The sequence below is a fragment of the Rhopalosiphum padi genome, chromosome 3, assembly GCF_020882245.1.
Source record: "Rhopalosiphum padi isolate XX-2018 chromosome 3, ASM2088224v1, whole genome shotgun sequence".
Taxonomy (NCBI): domain Eukaryota; kingdom Metazoa; phylum Arthropoda; class Insecta; order Hemiptera; family Aphididae; genus Rhopalosiphum; species Rhopalosiphum padi.
The window spans coordinates 44,769,704-44,794,197 of record NC_083599.1 but is presented as its reverse complement, the minus strand read 5'-3'; the positions used below and the strand labels follow the sequence as shown (position 1 = coordinate 44,794,197).

The 24,494-nt window shown below is 23.0% G+C and overlaps 1 protein-coding gene across 1 annotated transcript; it reads right to left on the bottom strand.

The window, feature by feature from the left end:
• Window positions 1-11,513: 11,513 nt before the first annotated feature.
• On the bottom strand, window positions 11,514-23,744 carry LOC132926841 (kinesin-associated protein 3). Its single transcript, XM_060991249.1, has 18 exons — window positions 23,327-23,744; window positions 21,972-22,089; window positions 21,223-21,379; window positions 20,939-21,160; window positions 20,644-20,780; window positions 20,308-20,557; window positions 20,085-20,228; window positions 19,230-19,408; window positions 18,792-18,954; window positions 18,537-18,637; window positions 18,262-18,474; window positions 17,570-17,735; window positions 17,087-17,230; window positions 16,089-16,187; window positions 14,484-14,569; window positions 13,820-14,000; window positions 13,657-13,750; window positions 11,514-13,596 (listed from the first exon to the last, which is right to left on the bottom strand). The coding sequence occupies exons 1-18, from the start codon at window positions 23,356-23,358 to the stop codon at window positions 13,467-13,469; spliced, it is 2,616 nt and encodes an 871-aa protein (XP_060847232.1). The 5' UTR covers window positions 23,359-23,744; the 3' UTR covers window positions 11,514-13,466.
• Between the last annotated feature and the right edge of the window lie 750 nt (window positions 23,745-24,494).

Genomic DNA, 24,494 nt, shown 5'->3' with positions numbered 1-24,494 from the left:
AGCGCGAACCGAGACATGTCCTTTGGAGAAAAAAAAGATATAATAAAATCATCCCCGGTCATAAATATTGATAAAAGCGATTTGATATACATTTACATATACATATATTATACTATTATAGCTGTAAAGTATAAAGTCTACGCTGTACAGAATCTACCAGAATAATGTTCAACTATACTTGAACAAAAATTGTCAACTGCAAATACCGAATTCACCAACTAATTTCGACGTCTGTTTATATTAAAAATATTAAAATAGTTTTCTACATGACATACAATAATTAAGAGAAAGTTGAATGAGTTTTGATAAGTTAAACAGAAAAACTGTTATTAACAATAGTTTTCTGCTCTTATTATTATTGCGTTACTTCTCGTTTACTGGTATACTGTATAGAATAGAATATAGTGAAAAATTATAAATATAAAGATCCTGCAATAAATATTATAATATTTTAGAATATCTGAATATTGGTATATAGTATATCTATTGACTAAACCTATGTGATACATATTGTTTATTACACATATATAGAACTAGGTATAAAAGTTTTATTTTTTTTCCAATTATTTACAAATGTTGTAAGACCTTTTAAATGTATATACGAAATACAGCCATAAGCATAACATTGTATTAAAATAATTTAGAAAATAAAAAAAAAATTGATCGACTAAAAATATTTCAATCAAATTAACTTGTAGTTAAAATCGTATAATATATTATTGTACTTAATATAACTATAAATAATAAAAAAAAAAATGTGGCAAGTAGCTACCGTACTACCGCTTTGCTGTGCATTTGTTGACGTGTGAGTCACTGTAATGAATGTATTAAATTTGAATGCAATGATACATCATTGTACATGAAAAACGGTTCTAAGTGAAGACGTTCTGTCAGCATATATCATTAAGTATATATACCTACCATGATACACTTTTTGATATTGCTATTAAAGTAATATATTTTACTATTAGTAGGTATAGGTACAGTTTACTGTAGGTTAATATGATTTTCGTTAAAAACATTGCATTTATAAATATTATTATAAATATTTAATTTTTGTAATAGTTTATATTTATGCAATATTCTATTATTGTTATTAACTTTTGTGTCAATACTACATTACAATAATCCGTAACACAGTATGAATAGGTTCAAACACATCATATATAGGAGAGGGATTTGGGAAGTTCTACCTCTCCTCCCTCACCAACCGAAAAAAATATACATTGATTATTAAAAAAAAATTTGAACTTCCCTCACCCCATCCCAATTTATTTTTGTGTACGTGACCGTATCATAAACTATGATATAAATATAAGAACTATCTTAAAACCAATCTACTTATACTTTGATAATATTTCTCATAATATACCTACGTAAAAGTTTTAATAACTCGTATATTCGAGTGCTTGAATTAAAACAAAATAATGAATATTGTTATATATTCATAGATTAAGCATATCATTTCATCCAAATTTGTTCCAGATTATTTTTATAAAAAAAAAACTATATTTAGGTTTTTTGGTTTCAGTTTGAATTACTTATAAGAAACTTGGTATTAAAGCCTTTACATTAAATATTTGACATTTGAAATATAAAGAAACAATTTTCTTTTATAAAATTTTAACAGCAAATTATACGAATTTTAGAAAATTTGAGCTTTAATTGCTTATAAAAATAAATAATTTCTTATTTTAGTTCTGAAAAATGTATGCAGATTGTAGGGTCTTGTATTACATTTAAAAAATAAAAAATTTCAAATGACTCAAAAAGAGCATTTTGAAAATTTTATCATAAAATGATCATAAAAACATTTGGTGAAGATTTCGACTATCTACGATTATTCATTTTATAATAATAAATTAATAACATAATATCAATTTGAGGAGAAATCATTATTTTACTACCTAGTGAATATGCAATGTCATAACAATTTGAACATCAAAAATACTCATAAAAAATTAATGTGACTTTCTTGTATTTTTTTTTATTTTTAATATTATAGGTAGAAAATGTTTGAGGAATTTTGTATTAAAATGTTAAACCTTGGATATAAAAAGATAATTTGTCAACAACGACAACAACAAAATTATTTGCAAATTTTCTTGATAATACAGACGAAACTCGTCAAAATTCTAACATCAAACGCTTATAAAAATATTTGTAACTTAGTATTTACGAGATATTTTAATTGTAATATAAACAGCTAACATTATATTAAACTTTCATGCATTTTTACCTATTGAAAATACTTTTGTTGACATTTATTAAAAAAAAAAAAAAATAAACTAAATAAAATGGAAAATTTCAAATGTCTTAATAATGTCTATAAATAGCTCAAAATATTAATATTAATAAAATTAACTTTTTGTGAAGATTTCAAATATCTATATGAATATATGATGGTTATTTGTTTGTATAAAAATAGTAAAATAAATTTGATCAAAAACTGGCTTTTCGTAAAAATTCCCGTTTTTCTTAATTTTTGTTCATTTTTCCTTGTTGTCTGGAAAGACACTGGGAATTTTTGATGTTCTAAAGTACAAACTAGATCCAATTTATTATTTGAAGTCACCCTAAAAGTAGATTATCGGTGCATTTTTCGTATTTTAATATACAATAAAAAAACACGTCAATGTAAAATCAATACATTCCTCGCTTCGCTCAGTCTAAAATTAATTGAATTTCGATTTTAAATATTATTTATTTCCCAGAGATATTAAATCAACAGATATGATTGTATTATACCTACCGTCCTGTGTAATCATAAGAGCGATATCTATTCAAAATATTTTTGAAGGTAATATAAATTCTAATATTAAATTACGTAATAATATTGTTATTTAATAAAATTTATACAAAAATGTTCTATAAACTTCTCTTAAATAGTTTAAAATATATTAGTCATATATCTTCCAGACTTCCAGTATATATGACTATATGTCTATATATGAAGATATATCTTCCATATTTTTCAGTCCAAAGAGGAATTATGACCCTGCAGACCCCTCAAATTCTTTCCACTCAGCTTAACCCTGTATGTAGGGTATCTATCGTGATGGTATTTATTATATTATCTGAAAACAAAAAATTATGTCGCTGGCGTGCAGTGGCGTCACTCACTGATGACGGCGAAGCAATAATTACATTTTTGAATAATTGCATTAAACATAGTAAAAGTTATAATATAATAATATTGTAACCTTTGATATCGAAATAATATATTATTATTAATACATTATTGGAATGTGATGAATATAATTATAATATTATAATGTATTTTTTGGTTTTCGGCTACATCATATTATATATTTACATGATTTCGACATCGACTACCAGCACGTATTTGATTAACGGTAAATAAGTTAAGTAAAACAAGTAGGAACTAGAAACATTTTAATACGCCATGTTTTATAGAATTATTTACTTTTTAATCAATATTATTAATTAACAATCAACAACGATAACATATAATTATAAAAAAATGTTCTGGACTTTAAGACAAATTTCTACATCACAAAAACCAATTATTTGCTATTTGCATCAGTGGACAGCGGTCAGCGATACAACACAAACTATCTTCCACAACAAAAATATTCAGAATCAAATCCACTATTATATTATAAAAAGCGCTAATTTTTATAGTAGTCAAAATTAAGCTCAGATAAACTCTGAGATTTTTAGAATATGCTTGACTTTTATATTTCAGCAATGTTTTTTGTTTTGCCTAACTTAAATTAAAAATTGACATTTTTTTTCCCTAATATCGCGTATAGTATAGGTACTTGTAGGCTATAATCAATGATGGATGCCCATGTACCTACTGTAATGTGTAATGATTTTATTTTGCTTGCAATTATAAATATTCACGTTTGATTTGTATATATAGTATATTGCATATTATATAGTATATGTTGCAGTATAGTTTTGAAATGAATTCATGACGCACTCGTGTATATAGTATATACCTATACTACATATACATATATATATGTAGTAACTAGTATGTACTCAGTAGGTACATTGTACTGTATATATATATATTATAATATAGGTCTGAGAGCAATAGGGTTTAAAATATATTACCATTTGACAAATTTATATACGTATACATTCAGTTATTAAATTGTTGTATTTTACGTGGTAATAATAATTATTGCAAAGTGCAGTACCACCCGGCGCTCGGTTATAACATGTATATAGATATTTTTATTTCCACCGGTGAATGCTAAATTGGCCTTTTACATATTTATCTGTGTAACCTTTTACAAAGACCATAAAGTATTAACCAAACTTAATATTGTTATTGGCTGATTTTTAATAATTTCATCATCTTTAAATACATGTAACACTTATTATATACCTAACTATCTATTATTTACGTATACTTAATTAGAATACTTACGTATATGTCTATAGTATTGAAGTACTCATCCATTTAAAACTAATCTACCTAATATGTAATATTTTTTTTTTCACTCTGATAAATAGTTTGGTTTAACGAGACAAATAATTTTTTGGTATTGTATATTATATAATTAAGTTTTTATTTAATTTATTAAATGGGAACATTAAAATGAACTATTAAATAAATACAACATGTATGATAAATAATTTAAATATGTAATAATTGTGCATATTAAAATGACATAATTTTAAATCTCTGATATTTTTAACTCTAAAATTTAGAGAAACAATGAATAATGCATTAGTTTTAAAATGTATTTTTTTTTTTTTTTTTTGGCGGTACCTTCAACACTTTTTGAAACAATATAAATATGTTTAATGTTAAACTTTACCTCCTGATAGCAAATTGTATTTATTTGTTTTGTTGTGTGTATATATAAGGGGGTGAGGTCGAAAGTAAAAATTCGGTACTTTTCAAAATAATTCGGAAAACAAAATAAAAACAGGAAAAAAAGAACATTTTGATAAAAATGGATTTTGTGATTTTATTGAAACTTGAATTTTTCTTTTTATGTTACAAAAACTTTGAAAATGTAATATAAATTTATTTATTATATTTTTATAGGCGAATAAAAAAAGTTTAACATAGATAATTACATTTTTATCGGATATTCAAATATTTAATAACAATTTATACTCAGTTTCAATTATTTTTTTTTTAAGTTTATAGAAAAATATTATTCTTTAAAAAGCTTAACATTAAAAAAAAAGTTTGTTTAAAGCTGTATAGTAATAAAAAAATAATATACTAAAAATATCAAAAATATATTGGCCAATTTTTTTTCAAATGTTGACGGTATTTTATGTTTAAACAAAAAAATAACTATTTTAGATCATTTTTATAATTTAAAAAATATTGTTTGTAAAAAAATTTAAACTTCACTACTTCTTACGTATATTGATATTATTTATTAAAAATTGTGCAATTTTTAAAAAATATTTATTTTTTTAATTTTAGGGTGTTTTACCAAATACATATTATATTACATTTATGTTATATTATATTAAATGTGTGTAGGTAATCCTATATATGTAATGAAATATAAGCTGACAGGCGGTCTCCTTTCAGAATCGTTTTTCATTGTATGACTACAATAATATTTCATTGAATTCAAATTATTATCTCCATTACAGTGACGAAGTACACTCGACGCGTTTATTGTAGTGGTGTGTTACCTAAAATTCCATTTTTTTTTCTATAATTATCAATAAAATTTTATTAGCTTAGTCAAAAATTTTGAAAATGTAATACAAGCTTCTTATTCATATAATTTTTAAAAAGGTTGATTGTATCACTACGATACTTTTTTTATAAGTGAATTTAGATTATTTAGAATTATTTTTAATTAGAAAATCTAAAAAATTTACTATTTATTTAAATTTATTATATAACAGCTTTTTTAAACATTTTTTTTTTTTAATGCGCTACTTAAAGTTGGAAAATATTTATTGCCATATAGGTACATATATTGATTTTATATTATTATAATTTATTTAAAAATAAAAAATGATGTGACTATGCAAAATTGGTTTCTTTATATGGGTAATTCGTTTTTTTTTTAGTTCTAAAATTAATAGAAATGTATTTAGTAGCTATACCTACTTATATTTAAATAAAATATATGCGGGTAGGGCGTTTCTATAAAAAACGGAAATGCACATCAATCATAATTCATAATATTCTTTCACAAATGACATAATACAAATAAGTATTTCGAATAGCTATATATAACCATCCTATGACTGGCACTTAAAAAATGCATTTTAAAACTTAAAACTGTCTTATACAAAAATAACAAAAAATTGTAAAGAACCAAAGTTCAAAACCTTTAAAAATTTTATGGTTTCAAAATATTGATATTAAAAAGTAAACATTATTTTTTAAGCCAATAGAACCTATATAAGTATTAAGTACTATTTTGTATTTTACTACTAATATAGATATGGGTGTATAGTTATTATTTATATTTTTTTTTAAATCCTAACCGAACTGATTATTTCCACATATAGGTTGAAATAGTAATCACTAATCGTTAATATATAGGTAGGTACACGATAAGATGATAGTTAATAAATTAATAAATATATATTTTATTTAAAATTATCGAATTGGTACTTAGATACAAATGTACAGCATAATAGATATTAATCAATACCTATCTTCTATCTATGCATATAATTGTTATACGTTATATATATGTATATATATACCAGGGATGGACAACTGGCGGTCCGCGTACCATTTTTAACTGGCCGGATAGCCCGTGCTACATTTCAAATAACTTTATAAAAATATAAAATTTTAGAATTTTATTGTATTTTATTTTATTGTAGGTATTTATAAAACCGACATAATTTTTATCGTTAAACGTAGTTATGAATTCTCATCTAATATTGAACTATAAATGTTAAATGTAAATTTGATTGACCTTTTTAGATTTTGAACGGAGTGATGAATGTATTGATTTTACAGTGATGTGTGTTTGTTTAAAATTTTTTTTTTATTTGTGTGTCTGTCATCACGTTTTGGAGTAGTAATAATGCTTTAATTTTTTACTTCAGCCCCTCTACGAAAAGGAAAATGAACCTTGTAGTACTTTTTTTGAAAGGAGGTGGAGTCAAAAGTAAAAAACTTTCAGTAGTTTTCAAAAGTGTCAGGAAAAACCCTAAAAAAGTAACGAAAAAACGGGAATTTATACGCATAATTAGATTTTAACAAAATCATTTTTTTTTATTTTGCTATAACTTAATAACGAATCATTGTAAATACTTGAAATTTTCACAAAATGTTTATATTAACGTTATCTATTTACGATTACATTTTCAAAATATTTTGACTTTTTTAAGCTATTTATAGACAATTTAAATATTCAATATTTTCATTTTTTTTTAAATGTCGATAAAAAAATTTGGCATTCCAAAACATTTTTAAAATTTAATAGAAGGTTTAATTAAATTTGTATTTGTCGTATTAAAAAAAAAAAAAAAAAAAAATCAAAAATCGTTAGACACAATTTTGTTAGCATTTAAAGTCAAATGTTTACGAAATATGTCAAGATCGCGAAAATTTGCAAGTAATTTGGAATTTAAAAATTCATACATTTTTTGTGATTTATACCTAAGGTTAAAAAACCCAATACAAGGTTCTCCATAACTTTTTCTTCAAATAATTGTAAAAAAAATTCCAGCGTAAATATAGAAAACATTTTATTAAATTTAATTTTTTACTAAATTGTGTAAAATAATGATATATTTAGGAAACGATTTAAAATATTTTTTGTTATTCAAAAAGTATAAGTCGTAGAAACTTGAAACTTTCACCAGTAGGTAGTTGAGAAAAATATATTACAATTTAAATAAAGGTAATTATATTTCCTAGACTGACAAATTATCTCCGTTCAGAATCGTTTTTCGTATACCTGTCGTTGCATTTAAATTTAATACATCCATTAAAGTGACCTACTCTCCACCTCTACTATGTACAGCAGAACGATACCCACCTTTTTTTGTTTTTTCTTTCTATGTTCTCTGGCCCCTTAGATTTTCACTTTCAAAAAATTGGCCCTATAGTAGCATTGAATTGTCCAACCCTGTTATATACTATAGAAAAATCGTTGATTTTTTTTATAGATAGGATTTTTCAATGCAACAGACAATTTAATTGTTATAAACTATATCATAATATATGCTAATATATATGCATCATATATAGTTGTTGTTTTTTATTAATTAAATCACTGTTTTTCATTAGTCAGCGTAACCGACTGTAGCTAACCAACTTTTACCTACACTCTACAGTTATGCCAATCAGAATATCTACTTATTGTAGCAAACTACCATACTGAAACTCTTTATAAAGATAAAATTTAAAGTTACTACCCATAAAAAATTATATTATAAAGCAATCGTTGTATTTCTAAAAAAACATAATATGATTAACACTATACCACGTGGCATCAATACCAGATATGCTAAAAACAATTTTTTAATAAATTGGTCAAATAAAACCACAACAGGTAGGCATTACCAAATAATAGGTACAAAAATAATAAATTTTTACCTTATGACATCCTAAATCTTCCTCTTAAAGCATTTAAAAAAATAATTTTTTTATGGTTATTAGATGTAAATGATATTATATGATAAATAAAAATAATAAATTGTTATTTGTTATACTATATACTATAAATATGTTTAATGTTAGTTAATTTATGTGCACTCTTATGTTTTTTATTTTTTTGTCTCAATTATTTTTTTCTTATTGTACTATAATGTTATTATGTTGTATTATTTTCAAAACATGTTAATATAGGAACTCCTGGGTCCCCACACGAGTATTCTCAGTGGGGCCCAGTATTTCATTATATTATATGAAATTAAAATTAAATAAATAAATAAATAAATTCGAAAGCACAAGCACACAATATATTTAGCAATAAAACACGAAAATTATAAATTATCTATTTTGAAACGAATGTATAGTGCAGGTTGGAAACAACACAATAATTTTAACTTCCTATATTCATATAATTTCTTATAACAGCTATCTAATTTGTTTTTACCAACACTGAAAATATTCGCCGCAGCTTGGACACACCACATACTATTCCCACCACGATTTCAGTCGATTGCATTGATCAAACTTGAATTCATACTGAAATGAAATAAGAATTTAAATAAATATATTTTATCCGTCGAATATATAGATCTGCTCAGATCGATCAGGCTAGTAAAGATAGGAAATGCTGATTTACTAATCATAATCAGTAAAATCTGAAAAATAAAATCTTATTTTTTGCGCTTTTACTAAAAACGTTGTATACAACCTTGGATATCATAATAGTAAATATTTAAAATATTGATTAATCCTTTAGAAAAAACTTTTATACATTTTTAATTTAATTATTAATTATACATATTTTGTTTATTTATGTACAATATACATTTCTTTTGTTTGAAAATTATAATTAAAAATTATTAAAAAAAAAATTAGGTAGGTATCTGCTGAATACTGATATATTAAAACAAACAAAACAATAATTTAAGAAAATAAATTATTATTTATTTCAAAAATATACAATTGTAAATTATTGTAAATTTATTTGTGAGTTGTGATTAAAAATGTATTACCCGAAATTACCATAACATCGTGATGGCTGATGGATGTTCCAAATATTCAGATAGGTAGGTATAATAACGAGCATACATCAAGCCGCCATTGTTTAACTTTTAAAGTCGAGTGGCCATGGATTTTCTGAGAAAAATGTACATCTAAAAACTACAAGTATATGTATATCGTAATCGTAGTTTACCAAATATTCAAATAAACTATGTATAGGTAGATAGTAAATAAGTTGTAGATAATAGGTTAAAATTAAAAAAAAAACTAAATGAAAAGTACATTATCCAAGGGCGTATTTGAGAGGGGGCGAAGGGCCATTGCTTGTATTTTTTTCTATATAATACAGTAATTAATAGTTTATTTAAAAATTTTCTGTTTGATATTTTTTATACAATGTATAATAATACATTTAATAAAATATAATTTTTACATATAATTTTCCTAGAACCCCTTTCCCCACTAAAAAAAGTTGAAAATCTGCCATTGCATTAGATAGGTTGGTACCTATATTATTATTATTATTATTTTATTATAACAAATTTAAAATACAATGTTTAGATACCTTGTTAAAATTATTGTGAATAAAAATAAATTATAAGATCTTTTAGTTAAAGAACTATAATATCTAACACTATATCTAGCCTATTAACTTATAGGTGTAAGTGCGCGTTATATTCACCCACTTATCTGCAGATAGAGATTATATAATAATATATATATTATATATTATATTATATACATAATATAATATATAAGGCCTGTTTTATAATAGGTAGTCTAGTGTATTTAATTTAAAAATACAAAATTGTTCGTAAATACTCATACTAGTCGTACTCATCAATATGCAAGTAGGTATGCTGACTACAAAAATGTATTCAATGAGTCTTTTAGTCACGTCACACCCTTTCTCGTTGGTTCTGATTTAAATTTTTTTATTGTATAATATTAATGCATGTAAATGTTGTATTGTTCATCATAGAAGAATATTATAAAATTTGATTAGCAAATAAATAAAAATGATACCTAAATTTGATATAAAATTATAAAAAATATAATTAAATTTTTTTAATACATATAATAGAATAAAACTCGAGATCATTTTTTTATAAATTTATTATTCGGTGACGAAAAAAATTTTCTTAATATACCAGCGGAGTCAATGGAAGTAAATATTTGATTGTGGTATATATAACATGAAAATGATAAGCAGCGTTATATACAATATATAAAATAGTAACTGTCAAAAAAAAAAGTTGGATGCGTAGGTACATAAATGTTATTTAAACAACATTGATACATTTATTTATTAGCTATTACGAAAATATTACGAAAAAATAAAATAGAAATTATACAATTCTATACAATAAAATTGTTGGTGTTATAAACTATTTGGATTTGGATTTTTAATAACTACCTACGACTGTCACCCGAGTAGTTTTTTTTCATGTTTCATGTATGGTTTTCATAAAAAAATGTGTGGGTATGGTACTCTCAATATCGGTATTAGACATTTACAATACATTGATTGTAGTTATGTATCAAGATTCAAGGTACCGGCTAATTTATCCTACTTAAGTAACTAATAACTTGAAATTGTGGTAACTAAGAATTTACTTTTTTAGTGCTTCATCACTACTAAAATCAAATTAGTTAAGCTTTAACTAGGATAAAATTAAGGTTTTAAATAATGCAGAACATTATAAAAATTGGTATCAAGGTATCTATGAATATTTAAAATGTCCAAATTTAGTAATTAAATATTTTTATATTTTATGTACCTACTTATTAGCCATAAAATTACGACTGTACGTCATCATAAATAGTAATTACTAAAATATAGCAAGATGTTTTTGATTTTAATAAAAAAGGGAGAAATCTATAAAGAAGATAGAAAGCAGATCAAATTAAACAATGTAAAATCATGTAAAACACTTCCACAAATTTAATTTTATGCCACTATTCAATAATAAAATACATACTATACATTACATAAACAGATTCAAGTTTATTTAAATATTTAAACAGCCTGCAAAAAACAATTATTATGTTTACATTTTATACTTAGGTATACTAATTTTGTGCGTATCTGTATTAATTTATTCTTAATGTAACAATTATGAGTTGTAATGTTATGTAATTGGGATAAAGTAAAAAAAAATGTTATGTAATTATTAATCAGTTAAATAAAGTTTTTATAAAACAAAAATGTAGATGTTATTATACTCTAGCAATCTATATAACTAGGTATTTATTATGTTAAATTTTTTTTTTAAACATTTGTATAACATAAAAATGTTAGAAGAGCACTAGATCACAATTAATGAAATATCAACCGAAATAATATTAATAATTACAACTATTGTATTATATAATTATATAAAATAATATGAATAGAAATTAAAAACATAACTATTTAGCCAAGAGAAGTATACAAAACAAGTATGTAACCTAGTTAATTATAATAATTAATAATACTGTGAATATTTAAGCTGGAATGCATTTTAACATATATAAACACTTAAGTTAACTTAATTAACTCATATTTTAATTAAAATAAACTTATAATATAAACAAAAAATAACAAAAATAAATTTTCTTTGGTTTCTTTTGCAATTTAAAAAAACGGAAATAAAATTAGTATTAATATAAATAATTAGTATATTAACTTTTGTAAAACACAGAAAATAAAAAATATTTTTACTATTTTGATAAAATATTAAGAATATAAAAAGAAAAATGTATCCTAAAATAATAATACAAACATGACTGGGTAATAATTCATGTTGAGATCGTGAATTTTCAAATAAATATCATGAGCTAGTAAAATTTGATATTAATTTTATTTTAAATGCTTGCTGTAATAGTAAAATACCATTTGTGTTAATAAATTTGTTATATAAATATAAGTTAAAAATATTTGTAGAATGAAGAAGTTTATTACAAAAGTGTTAGGTTAGGTTAGGTTAATAATAAAATTAACATAAAACATAAAACTATAAAATTAAATCAGAGGAGGGATCTACAAAATATAAACCCATGTATATTATAAATGAGAATATGTCACACAATGTTTTGAAACTGTGCTTATTAATACACTTAAATTATTTAATATAGATAAAAAAATATGTTTTATTTTATTTTTCACTGCCATTGAGCTTTTTTTGAGCTGCCAAAGCTTTTATGTTATATTTTAATAGTAAAAGTTTTGTACTATAACTACTAATACAACTTTCTATTAAATTTATAAATAATTATAATACCAGTTTATTATAATATTTATCTCAAATTTATAATATTAATGATTAGTTGGTTTGGATCAGTGATAAAAATGACTAGGTGGTTTAGGTTGGGTTAATAATACTTCTGTACTTGAAAATTTAATGGTATTTACTCGCTAATTTTTTTTCTGTTGTTATATGTTAATTAAGTAGATTCGAAAAAACCCATGTAAAATTTTAATAATCTTAAATAATGTTAACAATAACAAAATTACAATCAATATTAAGTACATATTTGCTTTTTATGATATTAAAATTGAATTACTTTTATAACAATGGTTTATTGAATAAATTAAAAAGTTTCTAGTTTCATCTGATTTGCTTATAAAAACTTAAAATCTAATTCAGGGATCTTGAAATCTTAATATTTATAGTATTCATAATAAAAGAATGTTATTGTTTTCGGTAGTAAATATTCTTTTAATATATAATTAAATATTGATTGAAGTAAGTAATGTAGAACTAAATGTTTAGTAGTAGCGTTTTAGATTTATCTACAAATTTAGATGGTTAATGTCGTTAATTTATGATGTAACGAGTACTTTAATATAGATGATATAGTAGAGTGAAATGTGGTAACAAAAGGTTAAAAAAGAAAATTATTCTGTGAAATGAATAATGTTGTTGGTAAATTTTTGCATCAAATGTCCACCTATACTCGTAATATCATCGTCATAACTATCAATGTTGTACTGCTCTTCATTGAATGCATCAAGTTCGTAGTCAAATCTATTAAAAATCAATGATTTTTAGTGGATAATTGGAATTCTCAAGATAATAACTACAAACCTATCTTCCAGATTTCTGCTTTCTGGCCGACTACTATTAGTGTGTGATTTTGTTGACATTATTTCAATATTATCATCTTTATCATACATAAAATCTACAAAATATATATTGGTATAAATTATTAAGTAAACATTAAACATTTAACAGTATATAATATGCTTACCATCTTCAGGCATTAATATTGCTTGATGTGCGTAACTATACAAATTTATTTCATTATTAGGGTCATATTTAGGTTTTGCACATGGCACATCACATTCATTTTTCATCATATTTAACCAATAGGCATTAAACCAACAAAACTTAGCAGCCCTTATTTTTTTGGTCCACGTTTCATCAAATTCCTTAAAAATAGCAAAAGATAATCATTTAAAATTATATAAACATAATAAACATATATTTTTATTTATTTTGAAGTATACCATATATAGGTAATAAATGCATGAAAAATAATTTGTTCATTTAAATATATTTAAAAACTAACTATAGTTTATTGATCATTGATGATCATTTTTATGTACTGATCAATGTTTTATTTTTTGAATTCTTACATTAGGCTATATTTTTTTCAGAAAAATCTTAAATATAAAATAATAAAACTTAAATCAAAATGCTAAATAACTAAGCATAATTAGAAAGTAAGTAAAAATTGGAAAAAAATAAGAATTAATAATTTATTTAACATTACACAATTCAGAAGTAATAGCATTAGTAATAGTAACAGTTTTCTTTATAACAAAAGTAAACTTTTTTTTTTTTTGTAATAAAAATTAATTTAGTTATTTAAGTAGTTCTAATGGCTAATAAATTTAATATATAATTAATACCTTAATAATATCAAGACAGTAGTTACTCATTTTACGAACTCGAATGTTTGGATCATGCATTAAACCAATTATATAAATTGGACATTCTGAAAATAGAATATAAATATATTAAAGCATTATTAATTAAAAGTGATACTATAATTTTGACTTTTGTAACTATTTAATGAAATAATATAAAACTTAAATGTTTCAATTAGTTGACACATAAAATAAATTACATAACTTACAAATATTAGTTAGATCTGTAATTATGGAGTATAGGATATTGTAAATTTGTAAACAATTATTGAGGAGTAAAAATATCTCACTATACAAAAGATCATGATAATACAAGATTCACAACTAATAATACAATAGTAATATATTAATTATAATATTAACTATAATAAATATACATGGATAATCAATAAATTAAAAACAATATTTCAAAATATTCATTAGAAAACATTAATAGTAAAATTACTTTTAGTTTAATTATAAGTATGATATTTTAATTGGACTTCTCAACTAATGAGTGATTATATTATGTATTACCAATAATAACACTCAAAACTATGATTGTAGCTTAGAAGTACTAATTTATATAATTTAAAATGCATACATATCAAAAATATATAATTATTAAATTGCTAATATTTTCTTATTTACTTATACATTTTTATAAGAACCTAATTTCAATTTTGGGATGAACTTGTAAAATTAATAGATACAAGATAATAATATAATTTTTTTTTTTTAATTTTAATTATGTTTATAATTTTATTGCACAGTGTAATAAATATTGTTCTATTTGTTACTCAATAATTGGAGAATATTGCAATAATATAATGAACAGGATTAGGACAAAGGCCGTCAACAATATCTTCAGATAGTTAAAAAAATAAACTTGGAGTTAGAATTAAAAAAATATTTAAAATATAAAAAAAAACTTTTGGCTTGTTTAAATAAAAATTCTGTTATCAAAAAAGTAATTGTTAAAGTACAATTCAAATCTATGTTATTCTGCACTGGTTAAATGATAAGTACTTTTTTTCTGGTTTTTATATTGTCCTTAAGAGAATGTCGTACTCACATGTGTTGTCTCTGTCTTACAAATGTAAAACATAGTAAATTTGTGTTTATCAGAATCCATTTTATGCTGTTAGATTTAATATTAGAGTCAATTTACCTATTATCAAACTTAAAGGTAATAATATTATCTAGGGCATCTTATAGGCTTTTATTGATATTTTAATTTTTAAGCGAATTACAAGCATTTTAAAGTTTTAATATTTTACATAATTATAACTCACTTAAAAATTAAGATATCAATAAAACCCTAAGAGATGCCCCAGATAAAATTATTACATTTAAGTTTGATAATAGGTAAATTGACTCTAATATTAAAATATCTAACAGCATAAAATTGATTCTGCTGAACGCAAATTTACTATGTTTTACGTTTGTAAGACAGAGATAACACATGCGGGTATGATGTCCTCTTAATAATGGAACCAAAACAATGAAACAATTTAATCATTGTTTAATCTTAATTTTATGCATAACTTTTCAAATATTTAGGAAATACATTACTATACATAATTAACTGAATTGTATTTTAAATACCTGTATTTTGTATAATGTAATCTCCAGTAATTGGATGACACATAAGTTGATATAGAAGGTACATAATTTGTATAGCCAATTCATCATCACCCTTTTGATCTGTAAAAAAGTAAATAAATACAATAAAATATTTCGATTAAGTATCTGCATAGTGTTATTAATTATTTAATAGTCGTTATTTATAATCATTATTTTATTATATATTTATATATTAGATTTGAATAATATGATGTATAACTTTTTAACTGAACTTACTAAATATTTACATTGTAAATATGAATACAAATTACACAACTTTAACCTCTGTGCAAAGCAATGAATGCATTTATTTTATTTTTTTACTTATGTAAATATTCTATAGAAGAAAAATATGCTTTGATTCTTCAACTTTGAGCAAAGTTTCTGATTGTAAATTAGAACTAGTTGATACTTTAAGAGGTCAAAAATAAAAATATTTTTCATAATCCAGAAAAAAAAATACAAGTGACCACAAAACACATATTCACAGGATGCCATATATATGTATAATATAAACACAACTTTCCAATCAACAATATTTAACAAATAACAACCACCCTCAATCAATCATCAACATCACTACATTCATTACTACCTAGAGTCTACAATTAAAAATTTAACAATACAATTAAAATGTATAATAAGGAAACCTATGTACATCTAATGGGCCTATATTTTTTTTGTAAAATTATTAGCAATTCAAGTATTCAACAAAATTGTTTAAAATTTCTTTAATTTTACAGCAAAAAACATTGTAGATAATTAAAATATATTTATGTTTTAGTAATAAAGTAAAGCTCCATAGAGATGTTTATTTTATGACCATTACTATTATATATAATATGATAATAAAATTGTGCAATTAGTTATAAAAACTTTTCAAATCCGAAAAAAAATAGACAAATATAAAGTAGCTTATTAGTTGAGTGCTCTCAGTTAGTATGATACTTATGTCTATAATCTGATTATTAAATTCTTACTTTTTAATAAATTGATAACTTGTTGAATTGTTCCATGTTCGTAAAGTAATTCACCACAGTTTTCATCCTTTGATACTGTTCCCAAGAGTTTTATAACTTCTATCAGTAATCTTGCATCTGTTACTGTTTGATTTGGTTTACATGCTAAAAAAAAATTCAATATTTCATTATGATGATTTATGACATATTGATTACATTGAAATGAGTTAAAGTAATTGTAATTATTTTCAAATAAACAAAATAGTATAAAAAATAGTACAAGTATTTATTATAATAAAATTAAACATATTCAAATTTTTTTTTTTAAATTTTTTTCGACTAAGTAAATTTTTTTATTTATAGGCTATCAGGGTATAATTTAAAAGCTACAAGTCCAGTTATACTACATACAACTAAATATTATTAATATTTAAATTTCAAGTATAAATCAATAGAGATTAAATAATTTAAAGAATATATAATAATTGAAAAAAAATACTATACCATTGTTCACAAATTGTACCATCCATGAAATTAAATTATTTGACTCCAAAAGTTCTTTAAAATCTACTTCTGGAACATTTACATTGGCAATAATTCCAACACATTCGATTATGCATTCAATATCTTTTAATATAGTGACTAAATGTGCAAAATGTCCAATAAGTTCCTATATAATTAATTAAAAATCAAAATTAATAATTACTAATTATTATTATCTAGTTCATGAAGAATAGAATGGCAGCAGCTTTTTGATTAAAAACACAAATAATTGTGAATATTGCTGTACTATTTGTTGATAAATAAGTTTAATTTTACTTAAATTGTTGGCATTGTATGCAACTATTATATCATGAATGATATTAATACTTGTATTAGAAAAATACTACTTTATTTTCTAGATAATTTTTTTGAAGCAATTTACTAAATATTGCAATGAACATATATGCATATTCAAAATATTTACATTAGGTTTTAAATATAATTTAAAATTTTTACTAAAATACACAATTTACAAAAACTTAAATACAAATATGATATCAGTCACTAATTTTCTTTGTTGGATAAGCAATTTTTTTTAACAGAATACACAGTTTAGATCAGAAAATGATTGTTCTCATACAAAACATAGGCTACTGCTATTCTTTTATAACATATCTATGATATAATAATATAATTAATACAATAATACATACTACAAATTGAGGTTTTAAAGACTCATGACTAGACATATTATGAAGGATTTTAAAATACATTAAATCTGATGTATCAATAGCTAACTGAACAAAAGGTTTCAAACCTTGTTTTGTAATTAAAAGTTGTGAATTTCGTTCATTTAAAGTTAAATTTGTACATAATGCTGCTAATATTAAATTGTACTGATTAAATGTTAATAATAAATCTGCAATCTGAAATACCAATAAACAATTTTATTACAACATGTACAAACTATAAGCTAATTGGAATTCACCTTGGATAAGCAATTTGTATGTGAAAACAAAGCTCGAGATCGATCGTCCATGCTACAATGATAACATAGCCTGCATACCAATTCACTATTTTCTTCTGTGCCTAAAATTGTGTAAATTGTTATATAATAAAACATATTTATACAGTATCCATAAGAGTTGAAACATAAATTGAATTTATAAACTTAAACATATTAATATTGATGTTTAGAACAAACAACAAAAAGATAAATATAATATTTATTTATTAGTTTCACCTATTAATTCCGTTATCTTTGGTAAAAGTCCAACTTTTAAAATTTCATCACTAAGTGTTACATCGAATGATAAATTGTATAACAATTTAATAGTATAATTTTCCAAACTGGGATTTTTCATCATGAACATTTTGGGTAATTTTTCAATAACTGAATATTTTTTCTAAAATATAAATTTAAACATTTAAATTTAAATTAAACATTAACAATTAAACATTTAAATTTGTAATATTTCATTATTAAAACTGATATTAATAATAAAAAAAACTACTTTTTTAACTAACTAAACATTTAGACATTTTCAATTTAATTTTACATAATATAATATTTATTTAAATTATCATCATAGTTATAATTGTATAATAAATAAAAAAAAATAATATATATATTATATTATATTTTTTTTTATAAAAATATTTATGACCAAATTAAACTTACCATTTTATCTACATGTTCTTTATAAACTGATAGTTGAATTAATAATTTAATACTCATTAAGAGTAAATCAGTACTTGTTCTATCCAATAAAAGACATAATAACTTTATAATGCCTTTGCGAACAACTTTTTCTTCCATAGTTTTGTCAATTGTTAAGTTATATATTAGTTCAACAGCACCTAATGCAATTTAAGTAAAAAGCAATGAATAATTAGTCAAATATAAAATAAGTAAACAATACATCAATATATTCCAATATAAAATATAATACATAAAACAAAACTCATAAAAATATTTATTTAACAGGTAGATTTGGTTACAATACAATTCCTTAAAATTGTGAAATCATGTATGAAAAACTTAATTTTTGTATACAAAATCCTGCATGGTGCAATTCAACATTGCCATACTGAAAAATATGTATAAAAATTGTATTTTTTATATGACAGCAGCATTATCAATTATCAAAAATTTATTTTTTAACTAAATTATAGTAAATAACAACAAGTTTAAAAAAAAAAAAATGAGAAATATTTTTAAAATACTTTACTATACTTATCAATTATAAAGAATAACTTCAAATGTTCGTATTTTTTAATGGTAAATAAATCTTTTCGCTTTTAAATAATAAAGTATAATCTATAACGAGAGTGAGCAAATTAAATGGCAATGTTGCATATAAAAAAAAGTCATGTGAAATTGTGTATGTATATAAATAGTTATTTAAATCTTCATGATTTCAAAAATTTTCCTAGTTGTTCTCTACCTGTAGATTCATAATAATTAAAAATAATAAAAATTGAAAAACATTTGAAAATATTATAAAATAAATTAATAACATAAAATAAAACAAACCTTTTAACGCTTGATCCTGATTTTTTCCTAATTTGAATAAATTTCTTCTCAGCTGATGTATTGCTAATTCATCTGGGCTTCTTGCTGATATTCCTGATATTCCTGTTTTTATACTATTTGTATCTAAAGATTTTTGTGTCTTATCTTAACAGTAAAAATAAACAATACAATAGTATGTGCATAAAGCAGACTTATAAATATTCAAAAAATAATAATATTATACCTTTTACAGTTTGTTTTACATTTTCAAAAGATGCTGAATGTCTTCGACTGTCACTATTAGTACTAGCACTAATAGGTATTTGGCTTCGAATAATTTTAGATGTTATAGGAGCACTTCGAGGAACAGGCAATTTTGAAGGTGTTGGTACTTTTGATTGTTTGGATTCACGAGGAGAATTTACTATTTGACTTTTAAGCTTATCATAACGATTCAATTCATACTCTAGCACTTCCACACAGAGCAAACAAATCTAAGAAATAAAAAAAATATAAATGTTAATGAATTACAATTTATATTTATAACTTTTTAAACTATATTAATAGAATAAACACTAACTTTGTGGTCAATAAGCATCTTATGAAATATTTTATATGCAGAAAAACAAAGAAATATATTTATTATATTTGAACTCAGTTCAAAACTCTTGCGATATTCTTCTCGGAGAACTCTTGCTAAAGCACTCATGGTCGGCTCTATAAAAACATTAGATAATCATTTTTAATAAATTAAATTATATATTATTAACTATATTATAAAGATTTGAAGAATTTAAAAAAATTTCTAGTAGCTTGATAAATTTTGTATATGATAAAATATTATTAAAGAATTAATTAATTGTAAATTATAATACCTGATGATGAAAGTTCTTCAAGGTTATCTTTATCACAGGTTACTTTTAGTATGAATCCAGAGCCACGTACTTTTTGAGGCATATCATCATATAACATTTCAATATATTCATCAATTTTAGCTAAACTTGCTTTATCTTCGGGCATTAAGCCACATATGTGATATATACTAGACGGACTACTCTCTAATCCCAATTGATTTTTTTCTTCTTTAATTTTATTATCTATAATTAAATAATTCAGTTTAGGTATTAAAAAAATAATTTATGTTATTTGTATTTATTACTTGCAGTTGAACGAGTTTGTAAATAGTAAATTAAATGTTCTACATCATATAGTTTTGTTTCATGTATTAGGTTACATTTATGTATTACTTCTTTTGCTAATGCTCTACAATCTGTGTTACTATTTAAACTTTTTAAATGTATTACTTTTTGACATTCCTATGAAAAAAAAAATGTTTACAATTTTTAATTATAAGTTGTAAATAGGTACACTATAAATATTATGTTTTAATTTTTTATATTTTAAAAAATTTGTATAACACTAAAAATGAATGTATCTTCTTTTAATAATAATCTTATATTATATAAATGATTCATTCATACTATAAATGTTTATAATTTTTCTTTTTAAATATGTTCAATTTTCAACCTTGTTTTATATTTAATAAAAAAACTGTTACTTGTATTATAATATTGTATTTCTTACATTATGAACACCTACTTATATCACAGCCATAGACTTTAGTGAGAAACCAGAAACAGTAAATGTTAGCAGATATTTTTTTGTTTAATTCAGTGTTGTTATAAGTGAAATAAAGTTTATTCAATACAATTTTTTAAATTACTTAGTAAATATTGCTTAGTCTAGTTAAATTGTTATCAAAATTGCTAAAAAGGATATTCTTAAACAGAAATCTAAAAAAATAATTTTATAAACATTTTAAAAACAATCAAATAGTTGTTTTAATTGTTTAGAACATTTATAGATCCACTTTTAATTAAAATAAAAATAAAAATTAAGAAATATTACCTTATGATCGCCTATTACAGGTTCTCCATTTTCACCAAGGACAAATGCGTCCAATTCATAATTTACAACAATAGCGGGTTCTGTTGGATGTGCATCTACAGCTCCAGATCTAACTCTTCTGTGAAATAAATTTATAATATTTAAATAAATTTGTTGTTAAGACATTTAAAGAACAGCTGATTATTAAATTTAACATTTTAATATTTTATGTCGGGTAACTTATAATATTTGCTGATAATAGTGACAATTCACAAGTAATTTTAGTTAATCATTAGCACATTTATATGTGATTATTATTGCACATAAGATTAAGTTAATTAGGGAACTAAGTGTTTATAAATAATTTTAATTTGTAATGATTATTTAATATGATTGATGAAATTAAATTCTCTCTAATGCATAACAATTGTCTATAAATACACATAATACATAAAATAAAAATAATTTTGTTACATCTATTATTGTTATGCATCGTTTCAACAGCCTAAATCTAAATCTTAAATAAAATTTCAAAATTATACAGGAGAATTTTTTAATATACAATACTTATTCTCAAGTATTATCAATGAGCACATTAAAAAAATTACTGTCTACTTAGTTTTAAAAGATATTATTTTACCCTTTCAAACAATACATAGTAATTAATAAAAAGTAATTTTGACTTTATAATTGGTGAATAAAGTTTGCGACTAATAAATTATATACGTAATTATCTATGTAGGTATTTAACATAATTTACCAATAAAGTTAAATTTACTTAAAATCTGATTATACTAAAATTATATTAATTATGAATTATATTAAAATCTTACTATCTGATTATAACTATAGTATAGTAACACATAATATAATATAATATAATAATATGCTAACTCTTAAATGCAATTAAAATCGGCTTATAGCGGTCATTGCAAATCTCTTAGTAAAGTAAATGCATATCATTTTATTTAGATTCCATATAATAGTACCTAATTATTTTAAAAAAACCATGTTAATTGAAAAATATGTCAACCAACAGGAATACTTTCAATGCAAATACATTGATGTTGTCAATTAACTACTCATAGGTAACAAATAAGTATTTACCTATTTAGTATGTGAATCAGTAACAGTTGGTTTTGATAATAGGAATATTATTTTATAAAAACAAATATATTATAGATAATTTGAATATGAATACTTTGAATCAAAAATTAAAATAATTTTTAAGAAAAATTTCAATTGAACAGTATCTAAATAGTTTATGTAACTTATATTAAGAAAAACCAATAAAATACTAGACAAGTAGGTAATAGTTAAGCATATATGGGAGTATAGATGGTAGATATATAAAACAATAGTAATATAGACCTTACCGTTTTATATAATGCGTCCCTTCAGAAATCATTGTGACAGTTTGTTCGACGCCAATCAGAGAACAAAATTCTACACCAATTTGAGCAAATAATTGAGGTAATGTCTAAGAATATTTTTTAGTATGTATGTGTTGACAGGATATTTTAATTGGTAATGAACTAATGAATAACTCAACGGTTGCTCTGCGAACCGATGAAAACACTATGAGCTCAACTACTGTAAACACACTTGATGGACGGTTACAGTAACGGATTCTTTACGACTACGAATACGCACGCCACTAATGTCGCGTTATTTATTTATTTTATTAAAACAAAAATTATTGTTGCGAAATTAATATAATAATAATCGTGGATGGAATTAATAGTGGATAGTGGATACCTACTATCCTTCCTAATGATCGCATACGACGTGTGATAAGGTGTATTGCATCGCGCGACTTATCAAAAATCCACGTTATCAAATAATGCTAACAAATAAACAAAACGAATGGCACAAAATACTAATCAAAATGTTTTAAAAATGTGTTATTCGCGATGAACACTTTAGTCTTTAGGACATATACAATATACAAGATCCAACATATGTTAGCATAATAAATACAATATACTTGTACAGTTGTTCTTGTACACGATCTAAAGTAAACACGAATGAGGGAGATTGGGAGAATAGAGATTGCAAATGTAATTTTAATTGTGTCCGATGTCAATGTCGTTGTGTAATACTACTAATATGTAATATTATATGTTATGTATGCAAGGCCGGATTTAGAACAACTGCCGCCCTAGGCCCTTCTAAATACGCCGCCCCTCCCCCAAGAAAAAAAATGTTGTAATTATTTCTAATAAATTTATTTCATTTTAAAGAAATTAGGTCAATAGTCATTATAAACAAAACAAATAATTATAACATAAAAATAATAAATAATATTAATTTACGCAGTTACATGAATGCATAAAATATTTATATGATTTTTTTTTATTTCTTACAAAATTTGCCAGCCTAGGCGTAAATACGGCCCTGTATGTATGTGCATAATGATTAGTAAATCATCATTAGTCATTAGTGTTTAGTGTGCATGAACGTCGTAAACTAAATGTACTCAAATGTTAAATTCTATAAGGCTATAACTATACAGCAGTCAGCCAGTATGTATACCAGAAATCA